The sequence below is a fragment of the Tachyglossus aculeatus genome, chromosome 21 (assembly GCF_015852505.1).
Source record: "Tachyglossus aculeatus isolate mTacAcu1 chromosome 21, mTacAcu1.pri, whole genome shotgun sequence".
NCBI classification, from domain to species: Eukaryota; Metazoa; Chordata; class Mammalia; order Monotremata; family Tachyglossidae; genus Tachyglossus; species Tachyglossus aculeatus.
In genome coordinates this window covers 16037421-16062148 of record NC_052086.1, presented here as the reverse complement: position 1 = coordinate 16062148, position 24728 = coordinate 16037421, and the positions used below count along the sequence as shown (strand labels likewise).

General features: G+C 45.0%; 1 protein-coding gene across 2 annotated transcripts in view; it reads left to right on the top strand.

The window, feature by feature from the left end:
- The window catches only part of PRPSAP2 (phosphoribosyl pyrophosphate synthetase associated protein 2), a 59932-nt gene that overhangs the window by 20421 nt on the left and 14783 nt on the right, over positions 1-24728 (top strand). For both annotated transcript variants that reach the window (XM_038763320.1, XM_038763321.1), the window contains 7 exons: positions 12737-12856; positions 13435-13587; positions 14568-14620; positions 15720-15786; positions 17832-18004; positions 19086-19201; positions 23796-23851. In XM_038763320.1, the coding sequence (XP_038619248.1) occupies positions 13469-13587; positions 14568-14620; positions 15720-15786; positions 17832-18004; positions 19086-19201; positions 23796-23851 (584 nt within the window). In that variant the 5' untranslated portion in view covers positions 12737-12856; positions 13435-13468. The remainder of the gene's footprint in view (positions 1-12736; positions 12857-13434; positions 13588-14567; positions 14621-15719; positions 15787-17831; positions 18005-19085; positions 19202-23795; positions 23852-24728) is intronic.

Genomic DNA, 24728 nt, shown 5'->3' with positions numbered 1-24728 from the left:
CCGGGCCGGGCCGGCGGAAGGACAGGTGACGGGCGCCGCGGCGGTGGCGGGCACAGGTGCAGGGGGCCGGGCCGGGCAGGGCCGGGCAAGGCCGAGCCGGGGGCCCCGAGCCCTCTCTTCCTCCCTCCCTCCCTCTCTCCGTCCCTCCGTCCGTCGGTCGGTCGGTCGGTCGGTCGGTCCGGGCCCCGGCGGCATTTGTTGAGCGGTCAGGGGCGGCGCTGCGGGGCCGGGCCGGGCCGGGCCGCGGAGGCCCCGGGGGACCGGGGACGGACGGACGGACGGATGGCTGGATGGATGGATGGATGGATGGATGGATGGATGGCCGGGGGGCGGGCGCCCCCTCCCCTCTCCCCCCCTGCCCTCGCCTCCCCCTCACCTCCCCCATCTCCCCCTCGCCTCCCCCAACTCCCCCTCATCATCAGCATCATCATCATCATCATCATCATCAATCGTATTTATTGAGCGCTTACTGTGTGCAGAGCACTGGACTAAGCGCCTGGGAAGTACAAATTGGCAACATACAGAGACGGTCCCTACCCAACAGTGGGCTCACCCTAACCCCCTCACCTCTCCCCCTCCCTGCCTCCCCCATCTCCCCCTCCCCTCTCCCCCTCACCTCCCCCAGTTCCCCCTCCCCTCTCTCCCTCCCCCATCCGCCCTCGCCTCCCCCATCTCCCCCCCGCCTCCCCCATCTGCCCTCGCCTCCCCCTTTTCCCCCCTCCTCCCCCTTCTCCCCCTCGCCTCTCCCTACCCTCCCTCGCCTCCCCATCTTCCCCTCGCCTCCCCCTTCTCCCCTTCCGGTCTCAGCTCCGCAACATTGCCAAGATCCGCCCTTTCCTCTCCATCCAAACCGCTACCCTGCTAATTCAAGCTCTCATCCTATCCCGTCTGGACTACTGCACCAGCCTTCTCTCTGATCTCCCATCCTCGTGTCTCTCTCCACTTCAATCCATACTTCATGCTGCTGCCCGGATTATCTTTGTCCAGAAACGCTCTGGACATATCACTCCCCTCCTCAAAAACCTCCAATGGCTACCGATCAATCTGCGCATCAGGCAGAAACTCCTCACCCTGGGCTTCAAGGCTCTCCATCACCTCGCCCCCTCCTACCTCACCTCCCTTCTCTCCTTCTACTGCCCAGCCCGCACCCTCCGCTCCTCCACCACTAATCTCCTCACTGTACCTCGCTCTCGCCTGTCCCGCCATCGACCCCCGGCCCACGTCATCCCCCGGGCCTGGAATGCCCTCCCTCTGCCCATCCGCCAAGCTAGCTCTCTTCCTCCCTTCAAGGCCCTGCTGAGAGCTCACCTCCTCCAGGAGGCCTTCCCAGATTGAGCCCCTTCTTTCCTCTCCCCCTCGTCCCCCTCTCCATCCCCCCGCCGTACCCCCTTCCCCTCCCCACAGCACCTGTATATATGTATATATGGTTGTACATATTTATTACTCTGTTTATTTATTTATTTATTTATTTTACTTGTACATTTCTATCCTACTTATTTTATTTTGTTGGTATGTTTGGTTCTGTTCTCTGTCTCCCCCTTTTAGACTGTGAGCCCACTATCGGGTAGGGACTGTCTCTATGTGATGCCAATTTGTACTTCCCAAGCGCTTAGTACAGTGCTCTGCACATAGTAAGCGCTCAATAAATACGATTGATTGATTGATTGATTGATTCCCCTCCCCATCTCCCCCTCGCCTCTCCCCTCTCTTCCCCCCCACTCTCCCCCATCTCCTCCCCTCCCCCATCTCCCCCACACCTCTCCCATTTTCCTATCATCTCCCCCTCACCTCTCCCATCTTCTCCTCACCTGTCCCATCTGCCCCTCACCTGTCCCATTTCCCTTCTCCCCGCCCCCGTGCTTCCCCCTTACTCCCCTCCCTTTTCCCTGCCCCCTCTCCCTTCCCCTGCTCCCCCGCCTCTACCCCTTCCCATCCGATGATGCCGCCCGCAGGCCCCAGCAAACTCGCCGGGCTTCCGAGGCCTAATAAGTAGCAATAATAATAATAATTATTATTATTATGGTGTTTGTTAAGCGCCTAGCGCTTGGGTAGGCATAAGCAAATTGGTTTGGTCACAGTCCCTGTCCCACAGAGGGCTCACCGTCTTAATCCCCATTTTACGGATGAGGAAACTGAGGCAAAGAGAATTGAGTGACTTGCCGGACAAGCGGCAGAGCTGAGATTAGAACTCATGACCTTCCGACTCCCTGGCCTGTGCTCTTTCCACTAGGCCGTGCTGCTTCGGCATGGGCTACTGCATGAACTCTATTTAAATTTCGAGGCTTCAGGCTTCCTCTAGTTTTAAAAAGTTATTTTATGGTATTCGTTAATTGCTACTATGTGCCAGGCACTGTATTTAAGCACTGGGGGTAGATACAAGATAATCAGTGGGACGCAATCCATATACCACATAGGGCTCACTGTCTTAATCCCCATATTACGGATGAGGGAACTGAGGCACAGAAGTGAAATGACATGCCCCAGGTCACACAGCAGACACACAGTGAGCCCCACGTGGGACAACCTGATCTACCCCTGCACTTGGAACAGTGCTTGGCACATAGTAAACGCTTAACAAATACCAACATTATGATGATGATGATGATCATCATCATCAATCGTATTTATTGAGCGCTTACTATGTGCAGAGCACTGTACTAAGCGCTTGGGAAGTACAAATTGGCAACAATTTGATGATGATGATGATGAGTTGGTTCAACAGTGAACCCAACTGGGTTTTAAATCTGACCAGGACTGGAATAAATTTTTATGTGAGTTAAGTCTTCGGGAGCCAAATCTGCCATCCCTGTTCCTTCCATTAGCGCTTCCTGCGCATGGAGTCAGTTCCTGGGACTGAATACTAAATCAGATCAATTAGTGGATCGTTTTTTGAGACAGATCTTCGGTGCCTTGGAATTTTATATCATCTTGAAAGGAGTTTCTGGTTCCCCTTTACCCCATCCCCCTCCAAAGCTTGGGCAAGCCTCAAAATAGAAAACTTCTTTTTAGATTTGAGTTGCACACACTTTTCATTGTGCTGTTTAAATGCAGGAATTTTCACAAGTGTTACTGTGCTGTTTAATGCAATCATTTTCACAAGTATTGTATGCATATCATAGGTAGCATTTCTAGGAAAGTCTTGAGTTGGAAGAAAAGTTTTGCCTACGTGTAGTAGCGCTTTAGAAAAGCATGTTCTTAAACCAAATCTCAGAATCGAGCATTCGGTTCGGGGACACTTGAACTTCTTTTCCAAACTAAGGTGCTTTTTATCCTCTTGGCGTTTTGGATTCCTTATTTCTAGTGGGTCTGTGGAAGGATAAATAATGAACACGTGGTTACTTAGAAGAATTCAAGAAGTGGAATGTCGTCTTGTTTTTCTGTTTCTCCTCCTCGATAAATCTCCAAGAAATTGAACTTTATCGAGTATGTTACAGTAGTAGTAATAGTGGGATTTATTGAGTGCCCACTGAGTACAATGCTATGAACCTGTCAGGAGAAGTAGAAACACAAGGCATGCTTTCTGACCCTCAAGGTGTTTAAACGATAAGTTTTTAATGCAAAAATATGAAAAAATCGGTGCTCTTAATAAACTTAATTATTCTCAATATGATAATACTGATAGTATTTGTTGAGCACTTATTATATCAAGCACTGTTCTAAGCGCTGGGGTAGATACACGCTAATCAGGTTGGACACAGTCCCTGTCCCACATGGGCCCCACAGTCGTAATACCCATTTTACAGATGAGGTAACTGAGGCCCAGAGAAGTGAAGTGACTTGCCCAAGGTGGTCTCGAAGTAATCAATCAGTCACACTTATTGAACACTTTCTGTGTGCCAGAGCATTGTACTAAGGTCCTGGGGGATTTCAATATAACAGATCTGGTAGACATGTTCCCTACCCACAGCGCTCCCCTCCTCAAAAATCTCCAGTGGCTGCCTGTCAACCTACGCATCAGGCAAAAACTCCTCACCCTCGGCTTCGAGGCTGTCCATCCCCTCGCCCCCTCCTTCCTCACCTCCCTTCTCTCCTTCTCCAGCCCAGCCTGCACCCTCCGCTCCTCTGTCGCTAACCTCCTCACTGGGCCTCGTTCTCTCCTGTCCCGCCATCGACCCCCAGCCCACGTCCTCCCCCGGCCTGGAATGCCCTCCCTCCGCACATCCAGCCCACGTCCTCCCCCGGCCTGGAATGCCCTCCCTCCGCACATCCACCAAGCTAGCTCTCTTCCTCCCTTCAAAACCCTACTGAGAGCTCACCTCCTCCAGGAGGCCTTCCCAGACTGAGCCCCCTTTTTCCTCTCCTCCTCCCCACCCCCCCGCCCTACCTCCTTCGCCTCCCCACAGCATCTGTATATATATTTGTACAGATTTATTACTCTATTTTACTTGTACATATTTACTATTCTATTTATCTTGTTAATGGTGTGCATTTAGCTTTAATTCTGTTTGTTCTGATGACTCGACACCTGTCCACATGTTTCGTTTTGTTGCCTGTCTCCCCCTTCTAGACTGTGAGCCTGTTGTCAGGTAGGGACCGTCTCTACATGTTGCCAACTTGTACTTCCCAAGCGCTTAGTACAGTGCTCTGCACACAGTAAACACTCAATAAATACGATTGAATGAATGGAGGAGTGGATTTATCATTTCTATTTGGAAATGTTTTTCACATTTCACGAGTAACTCTGACACATTAGAGTAAGTTTGGAGCAGTTATTTGAGAAGGCAGTCAGAGCTTCACAAAAAATATTTGGAAGAGCATTCATTCATTCATTCACTCGTATTTATTGAGCACTTACTGTGTACAGAGCACCGTACTAAGCGCTTGGGAAGTACAAGTTGGTAACATATAGAGACGGTCCCTACCCAACAACGGGCTCACAGTCTAGAAGGAGCATTATTTTCATTCTGCTTTCTCACCCAAAATTTGTGCTAATGAATCTATGGATGATTATTTGGATAATTATCTGATCTTTATCGGGCTTTGGATTCCTGGGTCATTTGAATATAAGAATGCTTGTTAAATACTTGCCACTCTCAAGGAAGGAATATGGTGAAGTAGCACAATTTCTGGCTTTGCCCCTGGGTGTGGCTAGAGACCCCAGGTCACACGTGGGTCCTATATAAGAGGGACATATGAAGGAGGGGGAAGGTGGGGCACATAGAAGTGTGGTATATGGATTGGGGTGGGGGAGAGTAAGATCCATGGAAAAGGTACCAGAGAAAAGATTCTACCACCTTCAGCACAATGGCACGGAAAGCCAGGACCTTCCCTAGTCAATCAATCGGATTTATTGAGATATATATATATATATAGAGAGAGAGAGAGAGAGAGAGAGAGAGAGAATCAGTGTGGCTTAGTGGAAAGAGCCCGGGCTTTGGAGTCAGAGGTCATGGATTCAAATCCCGATTCCACCTATTGTCAGCAGTGTCATTTAACTTCTCAGTGCCTCAGTTACCTCATCTGTAAAATGGGGATGAAGACTGCGAGCCCCCCGTGGGACAACCTGATCACCTTGTATCCTCCCCAGCGCTTAGAACAGTGCCTTACACATAGCGCTTAATGAATGCCATCATTATTAGTTATTGAGTGCTTACTGTGTGCAGGGCACTGTTCTAAGTGCTTGGAAGAGTACAGCAGTATAACAGACACATTCCCTGCCCATTAACAGTGTAGAGGGGGAGACAGACATGAATATAAATAAATTACAGATGTGTATATCAGGGCTGTGGGGCTGGAAGGGGGGAATGAACAAAGGGAGCAAGTCAGAGTGATTTAGAAGGGTGGGGAGAGTAATTGTCAGATATGAGGAGGGAGGTAGGAGGAGGGCCAGAGGTCGGCAGAGAGATAGGCAGAGGAGCGCAGTGTGCTGGCTGGGATGTACTAAGGAGAATAGCAAGGTGAGGTAGAAGGAGGCGAGGTGACTGAGTGCTTTAAAGCCAGCGGTGAGGAGTTTCTGTTTGATGGGGAGGTGGATGGGCAACCACTGGTGTTTTTTGAGGAGTGGGGAAGTGGCCACTTTTTCAGTTTTGTAGAAAAATGAACCGGGCAGCAGAATGAGGTATGGACTGGAGTGGGGAGAGACAGGAGGCAGGGAAGTCAGCAAGGAGGCTGATACAGTTATCGAGGTGGGATAGGATGTTTGGATTAGCGGGGTAGCAGTTTGGATGGAGAGGAAAAGGGCGGAGAGAGCAGATCCCCAGTGAGGTGCTGGACCTGCCCCCTTAATCCCCCTACACACCTCACCGCCAGTAGATGTTGTGTGTGTAGAGTTGCAAAGTAGCCCTTCTCCTTCCCGCGGCTTCAGTCCCCGCACCTGTCCGTCTGGTGGAGGGAGAGGCGGAGGGACTCACTCTTGCAGCTTAATTCAGTCAATCAGTGGTATTTAGTGAGTGCTCACTGTTTAAAGCACAGTACTAAACGACTGAGAGAAGAAAATACAACAGATTTAACAAGTATTCGTGGTCCTTAAGGAGCTATCAATCAGTCCAGTCTCTCTACAACCTTCCCCTCACCCCACCCCGACTGGCTCCTTCCCTTCATGTTGTAGCCTGGGGCAGAGAGACCCATTCATTTTCTGATGTGAGATCGTCTAGGGCCAGGGGCCTGGGCCAGTTGCCCTGATTGCCCTATGGTAGGTATGCAGCACTCTGGATTGGGTACTTGAGAAGCAAACAAAGGAAGTAAAGGATGTGATCTACTGGTTTAGGAGCTCAAAACCTATTATGCGGGAGGGAGGGAGAAAAGGAAGGGAGGATGGGGACCAGGGGGCCCGTGGGAGATGGAGACTCATTGCTGTTGCTCCACACCTCTCAGTGGCACCACTGCCATCTCCAACATGGACGCTTTTAGCCAGGCTGAAAGCAGACTCTGCTGTCAGAAATAGACTTCTCTAGAGCAAGGTTCAACAAATCTCTGGGTTAATTAGGTAATCGTAGGGCTAAAGGGACCGGCTTTGAAAATTTGGGTCTAAAGAACTGAAATAAATACATGTTTGTATCAACGGAAAGTGTTTCTCCTCCCCCCACAAGACAGAGCTTTGTTTTGGGTTTTTTTCCTGATGTTTTCATATAATCCAGGGGTTCTGTCATTTGCCTAGCAGCCTCATTGGTTTTAAGAGTTGCTATCCTGATTTTACAGTTGGTTTTTTCTTTCACTGGAAATTAGGTCGCTGCCTTTCCCATGGGGAAAAACATAAAACTTTGAAGCTAAATCTGTAATAATTGGCAATGAAAAGTTCTGCACTCAACTAAACCTTTTAATCTGAGTAGAAAATGATTAGCAGGTTTAACTGAGTTTTCCCCTTTTCCCTAACCTTTTGGATACAGTTTGGAGCTGCTAACAAGTGCTGAGAAGCAATCAATCAGTCGTATTTACTGAGTACTTACTGTCTGCAGAGCACTGTACTAAGTGCTTGGGAGACTTCAACACAACAACATAACAGACACATTCCCTGCCCAAAGTGTAAGCAAGGGGGAAACAGACTTAATATAAATAAACTATGGATACCGTGTGTGATGCAGAAGGGAGTGGGAAAAGAGGAAATGAGTTCTTAGGGGAGGCCTCTTGGAGGGGAATTGCCTTCAATAAGGCTTTGAAGATGGGGAGAGTAATTGTCTGTTGGATATGAGGAGGGAGGGCATGTTCCAGCCCAGATGAAGGGCATAGGTGAGAGATGGGTGTTGTGTTAAGATTAGATGATCACGGTACAGTGAAAGGAGCCAAGTGTGTGGGCTGGGTTGTAGTAGGTGAGTAGTGAGGTGAGATAGGAGAGGGCAAGGTAACTGAGTGCTTTAAAGTTTGATGGTAAGGAGTTTCTGTGTGACACGGAGGTCGATGGGCAACTCCGGAGGTTCTTGAAAAGTGGGGAAACAAGGCCACGGTGTTTCTGTAGAAAAATGATCCGGGCAACAGACTGAAGTTTGGACTGGAGTGGGGAGAGAGAGGAGGCAGGGGGATCAGCAAGGAGGACTGTTATAATCAGGGTGGGATAGGATAAGTGCTTGGATTAACATTGTGGCAGTTTGGATGGAGAGGAAAGTTAGCGATTTTGTGAAAGTTGAACTGACAGGATTTTAGTGATGGATTGAATTTGTGGGTTAAATGAGAGAGAAGTCAAGGATAACCCCAAGATTATGGGCTTGTGAGGTAGGAAGGAGGGTGGTTTTGTTTACAGTGATGGGAAAATCGGGGGAAGGACAGGGTTTGAGTGGGAAGATAAGGACATGTTTCATTTGAGGTGACATCCAGTAGAGATGTCTTGAAGGAAGGAGGAACTGTGAGACTGCAGAGAGGGAGAGTGATCAGGGCTGGAGATGCAGATTTGGGAGTCATCCGCATAGAGGTGTAGTTGAAGCCGTTTGAGCAAATGAGTTCTCCAAGGGAGTGGGTATAGAATAGAAGGGGAGAATCATGGAGAGTAGTAATAATAATAATAATGGTGTCAATCAAAATAGAGTAATAAATATGTACAAATATACACAAGTGCTGAGGGGAGGGGAAGGGGGTAGGGCGAGGGGGGCGATGGTGAGGGGAAGAAGAGGAGAGGAAAGGAGAGGGCTCAGTCGGGGATAATGATGGTATTTGTTAAGCGCTTACCATGTGCCAAGCACTGTTGTAAGCGCTGGGGTAGGTACAAGGTCATCAGGTTGTACCACGTGGGGCTCACAGTCTTAATCGCCATTTTACAGATGAGGTACTGAGGCACAGAGAAGGCAAGTGACTTTCCCAAAGTCACACAGCAGACAGGTGGCGGAGCCTGGAATAGAACCCATGACCCCTGCCTCCCAAGCCCGTGCTCTTTCCACTAAGCCACGCTTCTTAAAAGTGGAGAATGTGGGCATCGATCCTGCTACCTCTTGCATGCTAAGTGAGCTCTGTACCATTGGAGCTAATTAAGGGGTCCCAGAACTGAACCTTGAGGGACACCCCACAGTTAGGGGGTGGGAGGCAGAGAATGAGCAGCCAGAGAGATAGGAGAATCAGGAGAGGACACCGTCATTGAAGCCGAGGTTGGGTAATGTTTCTAGGCGAAGGGGTGGTTGACTGTGTTGAAGACAGCTGAGAGGTTGAGGAGGATTAGGATGGAGTAGGGGCCGTTGGATTTGGCAAGAAGGGGATCATTTGTGACCTTTGAGGGGGCGGTTTCTATGGTGTCAAGTGGAAGGAAGCCAGATTGGAGGGCATCAAGGAGAGAATTAGAGGAGATGAACTTGAAACAGCAGGTGAAGACAATTCAAGGAGTTTGGAGAGGAATCATCATCATCAATCGTATTTATTGAGCGCTTGGGAAGTACAAGTTGGCAACATATAGAGACAGTCCCTACCCAACAGTGGGCTCACAGTCTAAAAGGGGGAGACAGAGAACAAAACCAAACATACTAACAAAATAAAATAAATAGAATAGATATGTACAAGTAAAATAAATAAACAGAGTAATAAATATGTACAAACATATGTACATATATACAGGTGCTGTGGGGAAGGGAAGGAGGTAAGATAGGGGGGCGAGGGGGAGAGGGAGGAAGGGGCTCAGTCTGGGAAGGCCTCCTGGAGGAGGTGAGCTCTCAGTAGGGCCTTGAAGGGAGGAAGAGAGGTAGGAGGGAGGTGGCGATAGCTGGAGGAAGCCTTGGGGTCATGGGAGGCTTTTTTTTTTGGGTAGGGGAGACATGGGCATGTTTGAAATCAGTGGGGAAGAAGCTATTGGAGAGCTAACAGTTTGATAAGGAGCAAAAGAATGGGGTTAGATGCACATTTGGAGAGGGTGGAGTTTAAGAGAAGGCCGGAGATCTTGATACTGCTGGGAAGGTAGGATTGAAGAAGGGACAGGAAGAGGGAGGGACTCAGAGGAGCAGGGGAGATTTTAGGGAGATCATGTCTGATAGTTTCAAGTTTCCCAAAGTAGGTAGCCTCCAGGTCATTAGGGGTGAGAGATGGGGGGGCAGGAGGTTTGAGGAAGGAGTTAAATGTCTAGAGCAGCTGGTGAGGGCAATGAGCATGGGTGTCAATAAGGTTAGAGAAATAATTTTGCCGGGCAGAGTTAAAGCACACAGGGATGAACTTGAGTTGGATGAGGTTGGCCTGACATCTAGATTTCCGCCAGCAGCGCCAAGCTGCTCCTGCCCAGGAGCGAAGGAAGCAGACTGTGGAGGTGATCCAGGGTTGTGGGTCAATGGTATGAGATCGACGAAGGGATAGGGGAACAAGTGTGTTGAGGCCATCAAGAGAAGGTAGCTTGGGTTTGGAGGCTAATTGGGGCATGATGTCTTGAGAATATTGGATGAGATCAAAAGATTGGAGATCTCGGGTGGGGGGCAGTGGACAGAACAGATTTGTGGGGAGGAGATCTGTGGGGGAGAAGGCAGGTGAGGAGGCTGTGTTTGAATAGAGCGATTTGTGAGTTGGCCAGGTTTGAGATTGTACAGTTACTAGAGATGATGAGATCAAGTGTGTGTCCAAGTTATTGAGTGGTGAGTCAATCATATTTATTCATTCATTCAATCGTATTTATTGAGCGCTTACTGTGTGCAGAGCACTGTACTAAGCGCTTGAGAAGTACAAGTTGGCAACATGTAGAGACGGTCCCTACCCAACAGCGGGCTCACAGTTTAGAAGGGGGAGACAGAGAACAAAACAAAACATTAACAAAATAAAATCAATAGAATAAATATGTACAAATAAAATAAATAAATAGAGTAATAAATATACAGGTGCTGTGGGGAGGGGAAGGAGGCAGAGGGGATGGGGACGGGGAGGACGGGGAGAGGAAGGAGGGGACTCAGTCTGGGTAGGCCTCCTGGAGGAGATGAGCTCTCAGTAGGGTGAATACGATTGAATGAATGAATGAATTTATTGAGCTCTTACTGTGTGCAGAGCACTGTTACTAAGCACTTAGGAGGATACAACACAATGTAACAGATTCCCTGCCCACAGTGAGCTTTAGATTCTAGATGGGGAGACAGACATTAATATAAATAAAGAAATTACAGGTGTGTACATTAAGTACTGTGGGGCTGATGGGATGGTGAGTAAAGGGAGCAAGTCAGGGTGACACAGAAGGCAAAAGAGGAAATGAAATCTTAGGGGAGGCCTCATTCCTTCATTAAAGCTTTGAAGGTGGAGAAAAGTCAGTGGAAGCCGTCTGCATAGAGGAGGTAATTGAAGCTGTGGGAGCAGAAGAATTCTATGGGAGAGTCCTAGACACAAAGCTCATTATGGGCAGGGAGTGTGTCTGCTAATTTCTCTTGAATTGTACTCTTCCAAGCACTCAGAACAGTGCTCTGCACGTAGTAAGCACTCAATAAATACCATTGATTGAGTGTGACACGGCAGAGAAGAGGACTTAGAACAGCCTGGTGGGCCACCCACAATTAGAGAGTGGGAGGCAGAGAAAGAACTGGCAAGGACTGCCTTAACTGAAGGGAGAAGTTGGATAAAACAAAATAAAGAGAAGAGGCTTGGGCCTTGACTGGCAGGGAAGGGAAGTGGTCCCAAGGCTTACGTGGGCAGCCAAGGGAGGAAGACCTGCTCAGTGCAATTTGAAGAGAACCACTTTTGTGGGTTGTGCAAAATGTGGCTGTCAATCATAGTTCCAAATCTTTGAAGCATTCGTGACTTTTAAAAAGGCGACAGTCCCAAGAGGTGTAAGAGCTTAAAAATCTAACATAAAATGGATCATGGAGACTTGATATTTTAGAGTGCAAGGGGAGCAATAATTAATGAAGGGCTTGGGTTTTTTGTTTTGTTCTTCAACTCAGCCTAGTACTCTTGGATTCAGTGTTTGGACTTCATAGTCTCGACATGATATGTAGTTGCGTCTCAGCACACAGAAATCACTTGATAAATACCACTGATTGATTTTGGGTTGGCAGCCTCGCTCCTCAGGGATGTCAATCAATCATCTTTATTGAGTGCTTATCATGTATAAAGAACTGTACTAAGGGCTAGGAAGAGGACAATATAACAGTTGTAGACATGTTCCCTGTGCCCAGCAAGCCCACAGTCTAGTGGGGGAGACAGACATGAATATAAATAATGGATATGGACAGGAGGGCTGTGGGACTGAGGGAGAGGTGCACAAAAGGAACAAATCCTTTTATTAGTAAGTAAGAAGGGAGTGAGAGAAGAGGAAATGAGGGCTCCTGTCAGGGAAGGCCTCCTGGAGGAGATTCATTCATTCAATCGTATTTATTGAGTGCTTACTGTGTGCAGAGCACTGTACTAAGCGCTTGAATGTGCCTTCAATAAGGCACATATCAGTATGGGTCTCCCCCGCCCCCCAAGGGGTGGGGTTTTTAGATGTAGGGATTTGAAAGGACCATTGTAAAATGTAGTTTGATAGCTAAGCTGTTTTTTAATGGCGTTTGTTAAGCACTTACTATGTCAAGCACTATTCTAATCGCTGGGGTAGGTACAAGATAATTAGGTAGGACACAGTCCCTGTCCCATGGGGGGCTCACAGTCTAAGTATTGAATCTTCATTTTACAGTTGAGGAAAGTGTGACCCAGAGAAGTTAAGTGATTTGCCCAAGGACACCCAGCAGGCAAGCGACAGAGGTGGGATTAGAACCAGGTTCTCTGATTATTAGGCCCGGGCTCTTTCCATTAGTCTGTGCTGCATCCCAGTTGTAAGTCTGCTGGCCTCAGGTCAGGTAAAGAAGCGACTTTAGGATGTAGAGTGGATTGTGTTGTGGCTGAGGCATTGTTCACCATAGGCCATTTCTACCTTTTGTCCATCCAGGAGAAAGGTTGACGTCAAAGGATGACAGCGGCACCATTGTTGATTTCACAGGTTGTTCAGCAGGACATTGTCGCAACTTCAGTTTAACTGAGCTTAGAGTGTTTAATCTCCACCTTTCTTGTAAGTATATTCTTTATCTCAGACTGAGCCCCCTCATTTCCTCTCCTCCTCCCTCCCTCTGCCCTACCCCATTCCCCTCCCCACAGTACTTGTGTACATTTGCACATATTTCATTAATTATGTGTATATAGCTATAATTCTATTTATTCTGATGGTATTGACACCTGCCTACTTGTTTTGTTTTGTTCTGCTTCCCCCTTCTAGACTGTGAGCCCGTTGTTGGGTAGGGACCATCCCTATATGTTGCCGATTTGTACTTCCCACATGCTTATTGCAGTGCTCTGCACACAGGAAGCGCTCGATAAATACGATTGAATGAATGAACTGAATGAGTGACTGAATGAATCTCCTCCATCTCCCCAAAATATTGAAATCATGGAATAACAGAACCTCAGTGAATAGAGCATCCCTGAAATTCTAATGAATATTTAATTTGCATGTGCATGTGTCTTGAATGTTTAAAAATGGTATTCTGAGTGAGGTCCAGGTTGCTTCAGTTCAGTTGCTCTATTAAGAAATGGTAGTGTTTCTATAATTAAAATGCAATGATTTTGAATAAAAAAAATCTTTTTTTCCAGTATTCTTGAAATTGAAAACCCAAATTAGGTTTTGATGTTTTGTGAGACACCACCTGAACTAGGAGCCAACATGAATATAACGAAGGGTGGCTTGGTGCTGTTTTCAGCAAATTCAAATTCCTCTTGTATGGAACTATCAAAGAAAATTGCCGAGTAAGTAAAGTTCTTATTCCCTTTGGCTCGAATTTCATTTGAGGATTAGGATTAAAGATTAAGACTAAGGGGAAGTATGATTTTCAAGGCAAATGTTCATTATCACTTAACATTTTTTGGAAATAAAATCTTGGTGTAGTACAGTGTCTGGGAGCCTTTGACCTCATCGAAGAAGAAAGAGTAATAATAATAATAATTGTGGTATTTGTTAAATACTATGTGCTAGATACTGGGGTAGATATGAGATAAGTAGGACACAGTCTCGCTTCCAGTCTTAAACCACTCGAAGTTTATCTAAAAGCCTGACAACAAAATAACCCTGTCAGAATATTTTTTTTATGATGGCATTTTTAAGCGCTTACTATGTGCAAAGCACTGTTCTAAGCGCTGGGTAGGTTACAAGGTGATCAGGTTGTCCCACGGGGGCTCACAGTCTTAATCCCCATTTTACAGATGAGGTAACTGAGGCCAGAGAAGTTAAGTGACTTGCCCAAAGTCACACAGCTGACAATTGCTGGAGCCATATGTAGTCCAAGCTATACAGTTCTTGGGTGTGGTACTATGGTATTCTACATTTTGGCTAGGAATAGATACATTTTATGGCCTAAAGAGGCACATTTGGCCTTTTGGGAGGGGCCGCTGCCCCATTCCTTCATCTTCCTAAAGCGGGAGGGTTGATGAAAAACTCTGAAGGGCCTGACCCCAGTCTATCCCCTACTCATACAGCTAGTCCTGCTCAAGAGAGTAAACTTCACAGTTAGCACAGGCTATTGGTTGTCTCTTTTAAAATATTTTTTAAAAATTGTGTAACTGAAAAAAATTTTGGGTTCTCATATACTGCTGTTACATTTGGGGAAAAAGTAGGAAGTTTCATTGGAAAGCTAAGAACCTAGCTTAAACTGTTAAGAATATCTAGCTTACCGACTTTGAAGTTTTGTCTTTTCTGATCTAAACTCCATTTTCTTCTGTTTCAACGATAGGAGGTTGGGTGTAGAGATGGGTAAAGTTCAGGTTTACCAGGAGCCAAACAGAGGTGAGTTATTATTGATATACACAAATAATAATTATAATAATCATGGTATTTAACTGCTTACTATATGCCAAGCACTATTTGAAGCGCAGTGGTAGATACAAGTTAATCAGATTGGACATAGCCCCTGTCCCATGTGGGGCTCACAGTCTGTGTAGGGGAGAGAACAGATATTGAGTCCCCATTTTACAGATGAGGTAGCTGAAGCACAGAGAAGTTAAGTGACCTTCCCAGGGTCACACAGCATTGACAGAGCCAGCATTAGAAAGTACGTCTCCTGACTCTCAGACCCATATTCTTCCTAGTAGTCAGTGTTGCTTCCCTCAAGCTTCTATTCTTAAATCCTGGTATCTATATACCTGGTTTTCATCCAGGGAGCAGTAGGTGCTTTCTTAACTTTCAAGTGTGGAAATGATGGCCATTCTTTACAATATTTTATGAAATAGGCTTAATCTAAAAACACTCTTTTCTTCTCTCTCCTCTGTCCATCTGTGTCATACTAATCCTTTCCTCAAAAAAAAAAGCAAAAGAAATCACATAAAAACCTGAAACTGTTCTCTTCTCATAGACAAAGGAGTGTATTAGAGACTCTGGGAAAAGTCAGTGTTCAGAGGGAATTATATGGGATCCTTTGTCTGAAATCTGTTTCTTGAGGTGAATAGGAACACATTGAGGGGTAGAGAGAAAGTTAACAATTAAGTTGCATTAAGAGAATGTACCAGTTTTCTTAGATTATTCTGGGTCTAAAAATCTCAAGAAGAAAAGCATCATCTTCAACAACATAGTTTTGCTCTGTATAGAGAACTACACACTGTATTCTGAACATGTACGTGTACTCATGTTTTTTCTTAGGCTATTCATTTCTTGAACCTATAAATTTATGTAATGGGTCACATATTTAGATATGTATGTATTTAAATTGTAGTGAAATTTGCGCACGTGTCTCCTCCCACCCCCCCATGGCTGAAAATATATCTTATGCAGTTACTTTCACCATGACAAACCATACATTGCCAAACTTTTTTAACTTTAGTGCAGTTGAGGCTATTCTCAATTTCAGTGTTTTCAACAACTGAAGCTCTCCCTTTTTTTTTTCGGACAGAAACGAGAGTACAGATTCAAGAATCTGTAAGAGGAAAAGATGTTTTTATCATCCAAACAATTTCAAAGTGAGTAGCTACCATCTTAAGTGCTTCAAGGAAATCTCAGTCTTTGGACAAAGTTATTCTTTTAAATTTAAGATATACTGCCGTGGTAAATAATTACTAATGATGCTAGAAGTGTGAAGTAGTGTCCCAGGAGGGTCCCTGAATATTGATTTTTTTTTGTTGTTGGTATGTAAAGAAATTTGCACCTGCCTTTACATTCTTTTGATTTGTGTGCAGTCTTCACCATGTTCTTTTTTAGACTTAGTGCAGTTTGGTAATCACTTTTTTGACAAAGGAACACAGCATCTCAGAATCTCATAGTCTTTTCAGAACTTTGTAAGCCATGAGATCATTTTTCCATTTCAAAAGCAGAAATAAAGAGACTTGTTTACTTGCCTGTTCCAAAATGAAACTTTTCATTTTGAGTCATTTAGGGCATAGCGGAAAGCAAAATGATAGTTGGTCAATACTCATGCACTGAAAGTTTATGAGTTGAGTAGATAATAGAGAAATATATTAAGAGAATGTGTATTTTGAGATCTTTGGATATATTTTGGAAATTGAATTGAGTGCCTAGCAATATAATACTGTAATGTAAATAGTGCATTCTCAGAGTAAGGAGCGCAAAACTTATACTTTTCATGTTGAAACTATCTTTTTGGCCTAGTTTAAGCCATATTGAATCAAATGGCAGACTCTGGGGGAGCAGTGAGTACTATAAGAGCCTTGTTCTTTGGCGTGAGGAATATAGTACCAGGTGTTTGAGAACTCCCTTTAACTAAGAGTGGGGGATGTCCCATTGGAAGTGTCAGTAACTAAAGGGTGGATTTGGCAGGGAGGTCAAGATTGGGGGATGCCAGCCCTGGAAATCTTCCTAGGGTTCCTTTCAATGCCTTTCTCAGGAGTAGCCCATACAGAGATAATGCAGTGAAGAAAACACTGAATTTGAAAGAAATTCTGAATCCTTCCATAGCACAGGGAAGGACTGTAAGGAGTGGGAGGCCACTAAGTAGCAAAACCCTGTCCCCGTCTCCTGAATCTACCCTTTAGACCCTTTTATCTGGGCATAACAGTCTTCTGTGGGTTCAGTGCCCCAGGTGACACTTATTCCTTAAGCACCAGACAGCATTAAGCTAAAAGTGTGACTAGAGTGAGCAGATTATGCTATTTTCTCCCTTTGGGCCTTTCCGAGCCACACTGAGTTCCTGGAATGAATGAACACTGTTAATCTACATACTTCTCTCTCCTTCAAGGCCCCTCAGAGAATGCTTCATAGAAGCTCTCTGTGGGACTCACAGTCAAGCCTCAGTAAATACAGTTGACTGACTCCCAAAGGTGACTAGTGGTAGTCTCGATGGTTAGACACTTAGGGGTCTCTGTGCCCCTTCTCTGTTTTCCCCCAAGTGAGTTTCCTCCTCATTCACTTTCTCTGTCGTTTGTCTATGAGGTCTTCCGGGACAAATCAGGCTTGGACCCCAGTCCGTTGGGGAGAGGATTCTGTTCTTTATCCCGGGGTGTGGATTCTGTGGAGTTTCAAGGACCACCTGTCCTAGCAGAGGCAGGAGTGGATGGGGCGAGCAGTGGGAAATTGGGGAGGCAGCGGGGACCTACCGGGAGCAGCAAAGACAGAAACTTATGAAATCCCAGAGCCACCAGAAAAGTGGCCATTCATTCATTCATTCATTCAGTCAATCATACTGAGTGCTTACTGTGTGTGCAAAGCACTGTTACTAAGTGTTCGGGAGAGTACAAAACCAAAACAAACACACATTCCCTGCTTACAACAAGCTTTCGGTCTAGAAGGGGAAACATACTTTAACTTACGTACATAAATAAATACATATTCATGACCGAGGTGGTTGGCTAGGTTACATCACTTTGGGCTGTGCCCCTCTGGCATGGCATGACACCCTCTAACTGTGCCCTAGAACAATGCACGTCCAATTCAATGCACCATTGGTATTCCGTTATAAAGGGGAAATTAGAAAGATGTCTCACTGAAGTCAGCTGAAGGATTTTTTTTTTAAGTAAATGAATAGATTCAGACTAGAAATTTTTCATTTCAGGGATGTGAATACTACCATCATGGAACTCCTGATCATGGTCTATGCTTGTAAAACCTCCTGTGCCAAAAGCATTATTGGTGTGCTTCCCTACTTCCCATACAGCAAGCAGTGTAAGATGAGAAAACGGGGCTCTATTGTCTCCAAATTGTTGGCTTCAATGATGTGCAAAGCTGGTAAGAAGGTTTGGAATCAATTTGGGGTTGGACATTGTGGTGTTAGTTTTACTTTTAAATATACTGATGTGAACAAAATTAAGCCTCCTATTCAAGTCATTATGTAGAATGACATGATTTCTCAGAAAGATTACTCTTTAAAAGACTTTACTTCATAAAAATTAAAAGAAAACAACCCTAAAATTAAACACAAACTTAAGTCCCTTCCCCTTCTCCTCCTAATAAAAGCCCTCTGCAGTAAAAATTGAAATCCATCATAAAAATGAACAAATCTTTACTGAATCTCTGGAAAATGGATTCAGTGCTCTGGAAGGTGTAATCCTTTCATACAGTTCTGCTTTTCTGCTCCAAATCTCCCTTCTCATATGTTTTGTGGGCAAGCTTGCTTCTCTGACAAATTTTCTCATTGTACCATCCACACTTTTAATAATCCTCATGACTTGTGTTCTGTAAGAGACAGAGAGAGAGATCTCCTTTCCATTTTATTTTTCTGCTCCCCTGGTTTTGGTTCTTGGGGATTGTTGCTTATAACAGTCTTTCTGTAGATCATTGAGGCAGAGGTATGCCAAGCACTGTGAGAATTATTGAAATGTTGCCCATTTCAAAGAACTTCCAAACCTCCTGTGGGATTGTCACAATATTATCGAAGAAATGCATATGGCTCTAAAGTCTAAATGACGATAACAGTTGTGGTATTTAAATGCTTACTATGTGCCAAACATTGTACTGAACACTGGGATAGGTACAAGATAATCAGTTGGACTGAGTTCCTGCCCTAGATGGGGCTCATAATCTCAAAGACAGAAAGAACAGCTATTTCATCCCCATTTGAAAAGTGAGAAACTGACGCACGGGGAAGTAAAGTGATTTTTCCATGGTCACGTGGGCAAGTGGCAGAGCCGGGATTAGAACCCAGATCCTCTGACTTTCAGGCCTGTGCTCTTCCCACTAGGCCACGCTGCTTCTCGAGGAGAAGGAAAGTTGTATATTTTTAGTACCCTTCTTAGTGAAGCTTTGAACAGTCAGCTTTTCAGAGGCGTTTTGTCATGTATGCATCCATATCTGCTTTTTATTTTCTAAGGTCTGACTCACCTTATCACCATGGATTTACATCAGAAGGAAATACAGGGTTTCTTCAACATTCCTGTTGATAATCTAAGAGCTTCTCCCTTCCTACTGCAGTATATTCAAGAAGAGGTAAATTAGCTCATTGTTGGGGTCTTTTCATTTTATGTAGTATCTAAAACTGAGAGAGAGAGCTCTGTTTTGATCCATTGCCAAATTCAGGAAAAGAAGTTTAGTGAAACTTGACATAGTTTTGTAGGATGCTATTCTCCTTTAAAATTTAAACTTTTGTCTGCATTTTTCTCTTTGCTTTAGACTAAGGTAATTTTAATCCATCACATACTTTAAAATTAGAGGACAGTTCGGTTCCTCATGAATGTAGTTTTCCCTTCTGGCAACTTTCTGAGTAAACTTTTATCAAGTATTTTATAAGCAGAAGATAAAAGTTCCCATAGGGTCAAAGAGCTGAAGGGACCTCAAGATATCTCCTGGTCCATCCAGTCTCCTGCCTCCCCGAAGGGGAACAACTAAATCATCTTGAAGATTTTCAGGAACGGAGATGGAATTTCACTGCCTCACGCCAAGGTCATCGAGTTTATGTGCAACTAAAATCTCCCCAACTTCAATATAAGCCCTTTTCTTCTGGTTCGGGCTTCTTTTGATAGAAAAAAAAAACAGTTAGGGTGTTACACCTATGTCCTCTTTTAATAGTGGGAGACAGCATGGCCTAGTGGAAGGGACACAGGACTGGGAGTCGGGAGACCTGAGTTCTAGTCCCTGCATTGCCAATTGCCTGCTGTATGATCTTGGGCAAGTCGCTCAACTTCTTTTGGCTTCAGTTTCATCATCTGTAAAATGGGGATAAAATTCCTCTTTGGCTGTAAGCCCTCTGTAATAGGGATTATATCCTGTCTGATTATCTTGTATCTATCCCAGTGCTTGGCACATAGTAAATGATTAATAAATGCCATCATTATATTATTAATTCATTTAATCTTTCATCGAAGGACCCACTTTCCATCCCTTTTGTCATTTTTGTCCCCTTTTCCTGAACTTTCTTTAATTTCACTGCATCCTACTTAAAGCAAAGTAATAAAAGCTGGACATCAGTCAGTGGTATTAGAGTGCGTACTCCATGCAGAGCACTGGACTAAACACTTGGGAGAGTACAGAGTTGGTGATCATGTTCCCTGCCCACAATAAACTTACAGTCTAGTACGTAATATTCAAAATATTTGACCATTACAGAGTGTAGTGGAAGGCTGCTTTTTGGTGCTTGCATGTCATCCTACTTTTAATCCAGACAGACAGACATTAGGTTGACTCTTATTATTTGAGCTCTATATGGCTGTCTATTCAGCTGTTGAGTGTCTCCCCCTCCTAGACTGTGAGCCCATTGTTGGGTAAGGACCATCTCTATATGTTGCTGACTTGTATTTCCCAAGTGCTTAGTACAGTGCTCTGCACACAGTAAGCGCTCAATAAATACGATTGAATGAATGAACTTTAGCCTCATAGACGCTCTCTGTTGCACTTGTGGGTAGCCATGCTTTCCATATCCTGCATGTGTGGTATTCAGTCTCTGCCTTCTAGACTGTGAGCCTGCTGTTGGGTAGGGACCGTCTCTATATGTTGCCAACTTGTACTTCCCAAGCGCTTAGTACAGTGCTCTGCTCACAGTAAGCGCTCAATAAATACAATTGAATGAATGAATGCGCTTTTGCCCAATTATGCTTCCTTGCACTGGATGCTATATACTTTAGAAAGGTTGCTTTCAGTTTTATTCCTGCTTTCTGAAATTTTCCAATTTCACATCCTCTTCAAATTTGGGGAACATATTGTCTGCAGACTGAAATTTAAAAGCCCTGCTGCAGGCTAGATAGATTACATCTATGCAGCCTGCAGCCTACCAACGAAGATAATTAGATTGGCCGAGGATAATTCTGTCTTCCTAAAGCCACTGTTATTACTTTCATCTCTGCTTCTTCAAGGTGGTTACAAAACACTCTGTGGGGTAATTTGTTCTAGTATCTTAGCAGATGAAGATGCAAGGTGACTGATCTGATAACAAGGCCATCCTTATTCCTTTTTTCAAGTTGATACATTTGTCCTTGTGTCATATAATCTTCAAAAATAATGACTAATGGCTCTGTAGTAGGATTTGCCAATTTCTTAAGCTCTCTAGGAACCACCAGACTTGGCTGATCTAAATTCATTGAGTTTTCTCTGGTGTCCTTTTGCTTTTTCTTCCACTAGTTGGGGATAATCCAGGCATTTATCGCAAGAGAGGCTCACATTGTTCTTTGAGCTCTTCTGTAGAGGTCTGAAGTTTAAAATAAATAGCACCTTTTCTTTTTCATCAGTGATCAGTTTTCCCATCTTGTCTATTTGGGAGGTGTTATCTTCTGATCCTCCTCATTTGCCTAGTAAAATTGGATCTCTTTTCTTGTGTTAGCTTTTCCTGTCCTGTCTAATTTGTACTACACTCCAATGGTTTGCTCTCTAATTAGCTCTCTTGATAGTTTTCGCCCAAGTCTCATGGATCTTGCCCACTTGGCTTGGGTCCTTCTTGTCCCTCCTATTCACTGGTGAAGTCCGTCCGTGGGGCTGCAGAACTTTCTATAGGAGGAACGACCGTCACCATCCGCATCACCAGGGATATTTATCGAATGCCTCCTATGTGCCAAGCACTGTAGTCTGTGCTTGAGAGAAAGGATAGGGAGTCTCCTGCCAGGCACGGCTGGGCAGTGTACCCTGCCCTTGAGACTCAGAATGATATTGATTAGAGTTGAAATGATAATGATGGTGGTCTGGGCCGTGCCACTGTCACGCTCTTGTCTCCACCAGCCACGTTCCCATGGGGCATAGGAGCAAGCACGTATGTGGACTTGGCCCACCTGAGCCAAACCACATTCAGGACCAGGACTAGAACCCAGGGTCTCCTGATTTCCAGAGCAGGGCGTTCCCAAGAGTACCCCGGAAACAAAAGACACGGTCCCTGACCTCTAGAAATTTACAACCTAATGGGAAAGATGGGCAGAGCGAATCCATTTCCCAGGAGTGGGAGCAGGAGGAAAAACAAGAAGTGCTTAATAAATATAATTGAATGAACTGAATGTACAAGGATCTAACAGAGAATAACAGAAATAGGTCAGATGGAGCTAGGTATATATTTAATTATTTATTTGGCTAAGTGCCAAGGATAAATATGAATGTCGAAGTGTGAGCTTGCTTTGTCGTGCGCTTCTAGCCAGTGCTCTAAACCTGCTAACATTTTGCTTTCCAAACTTTGTAGAGGAAGTCTTTTGCCCTTTCGAAGCTTGCCTATCAGTGAAAGTGGCCTCCCATAGTGACTCTATTCATCGGTTACATGCAGGGTCAGCTTTTTTACGATGGGAGGCACATCATTTTTCTGTTGTCTTTTAAGCTTCTGGGTTACTCTGTTAGCTGTTTTAAAGAGGTCCTTTGTGTGTATCATCCTGTATCTTGGCCAATAGGATTTTTGCGACGGTGGACGAAAAAGCCTAGCTTCTGAAAAATGTGGTGTTTATTGGTCAAAGCTGAAGAACTAAAGTGAAACTATTAAAGAAGCAGCAGCAGAGTGCATACACTGGGCCTTCATTCTCCTGTTGAATCCCCAGATGACACAGAGGCCCGGGGAGCAGAGCCCTTAGAGAGGAGTCAATCAATTAGTGGTATTCACTGAGCACTCACGATGTGCAGAGCACCATATTAGGTACTTGGGAGTGTGCCATATGCAACAAAATTAGCAGGAAGTGTGTAATATTAGAGCGGCCCTGACCTGCCCAGCTCCCACCCACAAGCAGTCATCCTGTATTCCTCATCCTCTCTCACCTGCCAAGGGAGATTGTGTACTGGTGAAGGTAATAATAATCATCATAATTGTGGTATTTAAGTGCTTACTGTGTACCAAGCACTGTTCTAAGCACTGGGGTAGATACAACGTAATCAGGTTGGACACAGTCCCTGTCCCACAGGGGGTTCACAGTCTTGATCCCCATATCACCGACAGGGCAACAGGCCCCGAGAAGTGAAATAACTTGCCCAAGGTAACACAGCAGACATGTGGCAGAGCTGGAATTAGAACCTACATCCTTTGATTCCCAGTCCCATGCATGCTCTTTCTACTAGGCCAGGCTGGAAGATGGCCAGGGCCCAGACTAAGGTGTGGGGATGTGCTGTCCTGTAGGGAATCTCCCTCTCTACTGGCCCTAGACCCCCACCAAAAAGATCCTGAAGTGACCACGGTGGAGGTAGGGAAAGGCGTTTGGATTGTCAGGCAGCCACTGGCTTACCAGAACCAGTTTGCCTTAGGGACATCTCATCTCTTCAGTGGTTTAGTTTCTGGGTGATTCTCTTAGTTCCAGAAGGTTAGAAGGAGAGAATTAAGCACCAGTGAAAGGATGCCCCAGTGAAGGTAGTTTTTGATGGAAATGGAAAAATGTCATAGTTGAGTCATTATTAAGATATACTTTGAACTAGACAAATGTTATCCAAAATAAAGGTTTTAAATGCTTGCATTTTCGGAGGTCAGGATTCTCTTCACCTGACCTTTCACGTCTGTGAACACTGCTTTCTGTGAAGCGTCAACAAACTGTCACTTTGGGATCAGATGAACCTTTCATTTTACTGATACTGAGAGGCTAATGTGAACAGATTCATAACTGACATGGCAATAAAACTTGACATCTGTTATTTGCTACAGATTCCAGATTACAGGAATGCAGTGATTGTAGCCAAATCACCGGCCTCGGCAAAGAGGTAGGAAACCCGGTCTCCCTTTCCTTAGAGTAATTATGTAAGAAGTAACTCATATCTCAGTTTGAGTGACATTTTTAGGCCTTAGAATCTGCCATGGAAAATCAGGACAGATGCTTTGCACTTTGGTAACCCTCCTCACAAATAGGTCATAGCATCAACCATGCAATTGGTGGTATTGAGTGCATGCTTACTTTGTGCAGAGCAGTGTGCTTAAGCGTGTGGGAGAGTACAGTAGAATTGGTAGACATGTTCCCTAGCCACAAGGAGCTTACAGTATCAAGAGGGAGACAGACATTAATATAAATAAAGAAATGTACTTTAAGTGCTGTGAGGTTGAGGGCATGTTCTTTGAAACCCTGTGGGCCATTTCAGCCTGGAGAAGCAGAGGTGGCTGTGTTTCAGAGTCACCTCTGTGGAGAAAGAGAACCCTGGGGGATGTTTGGCCTCGGGGACATACCCTCTTTTTCCCTTTTCCGTGCCCACACAAATACCTCTACTACTTTGTTAACTCCAAAATGACCCTGCTGCCTCACTGTACTCCCCTTTACTCCCCTTGTTCTCCAGAACACTTCACAAAGGGGCTAGTAACACATATGCATGACTCCAACTGTCATGCAAGAAAAGGAAAGGGCCTCGGTCGTATTTCGGATTTGTGTGTATTTCCGTATCATTCATGATATCTGGGCGGAAGACACATGAGAGAGGTGGAAACTCCTCAGAGCTGTTTAATGGGATTAGGAATCACAGATTGCCAATGGACACCCTTCAGTCCTGTCATCTAAAGGGCTCATGATCATTAAGCAAAGTCACCTTGGTGTATGAGGTCAAACACGGGTGGGCAGGTTGAAAGGTGACTTTTTTCAGAATTGGAAATGGA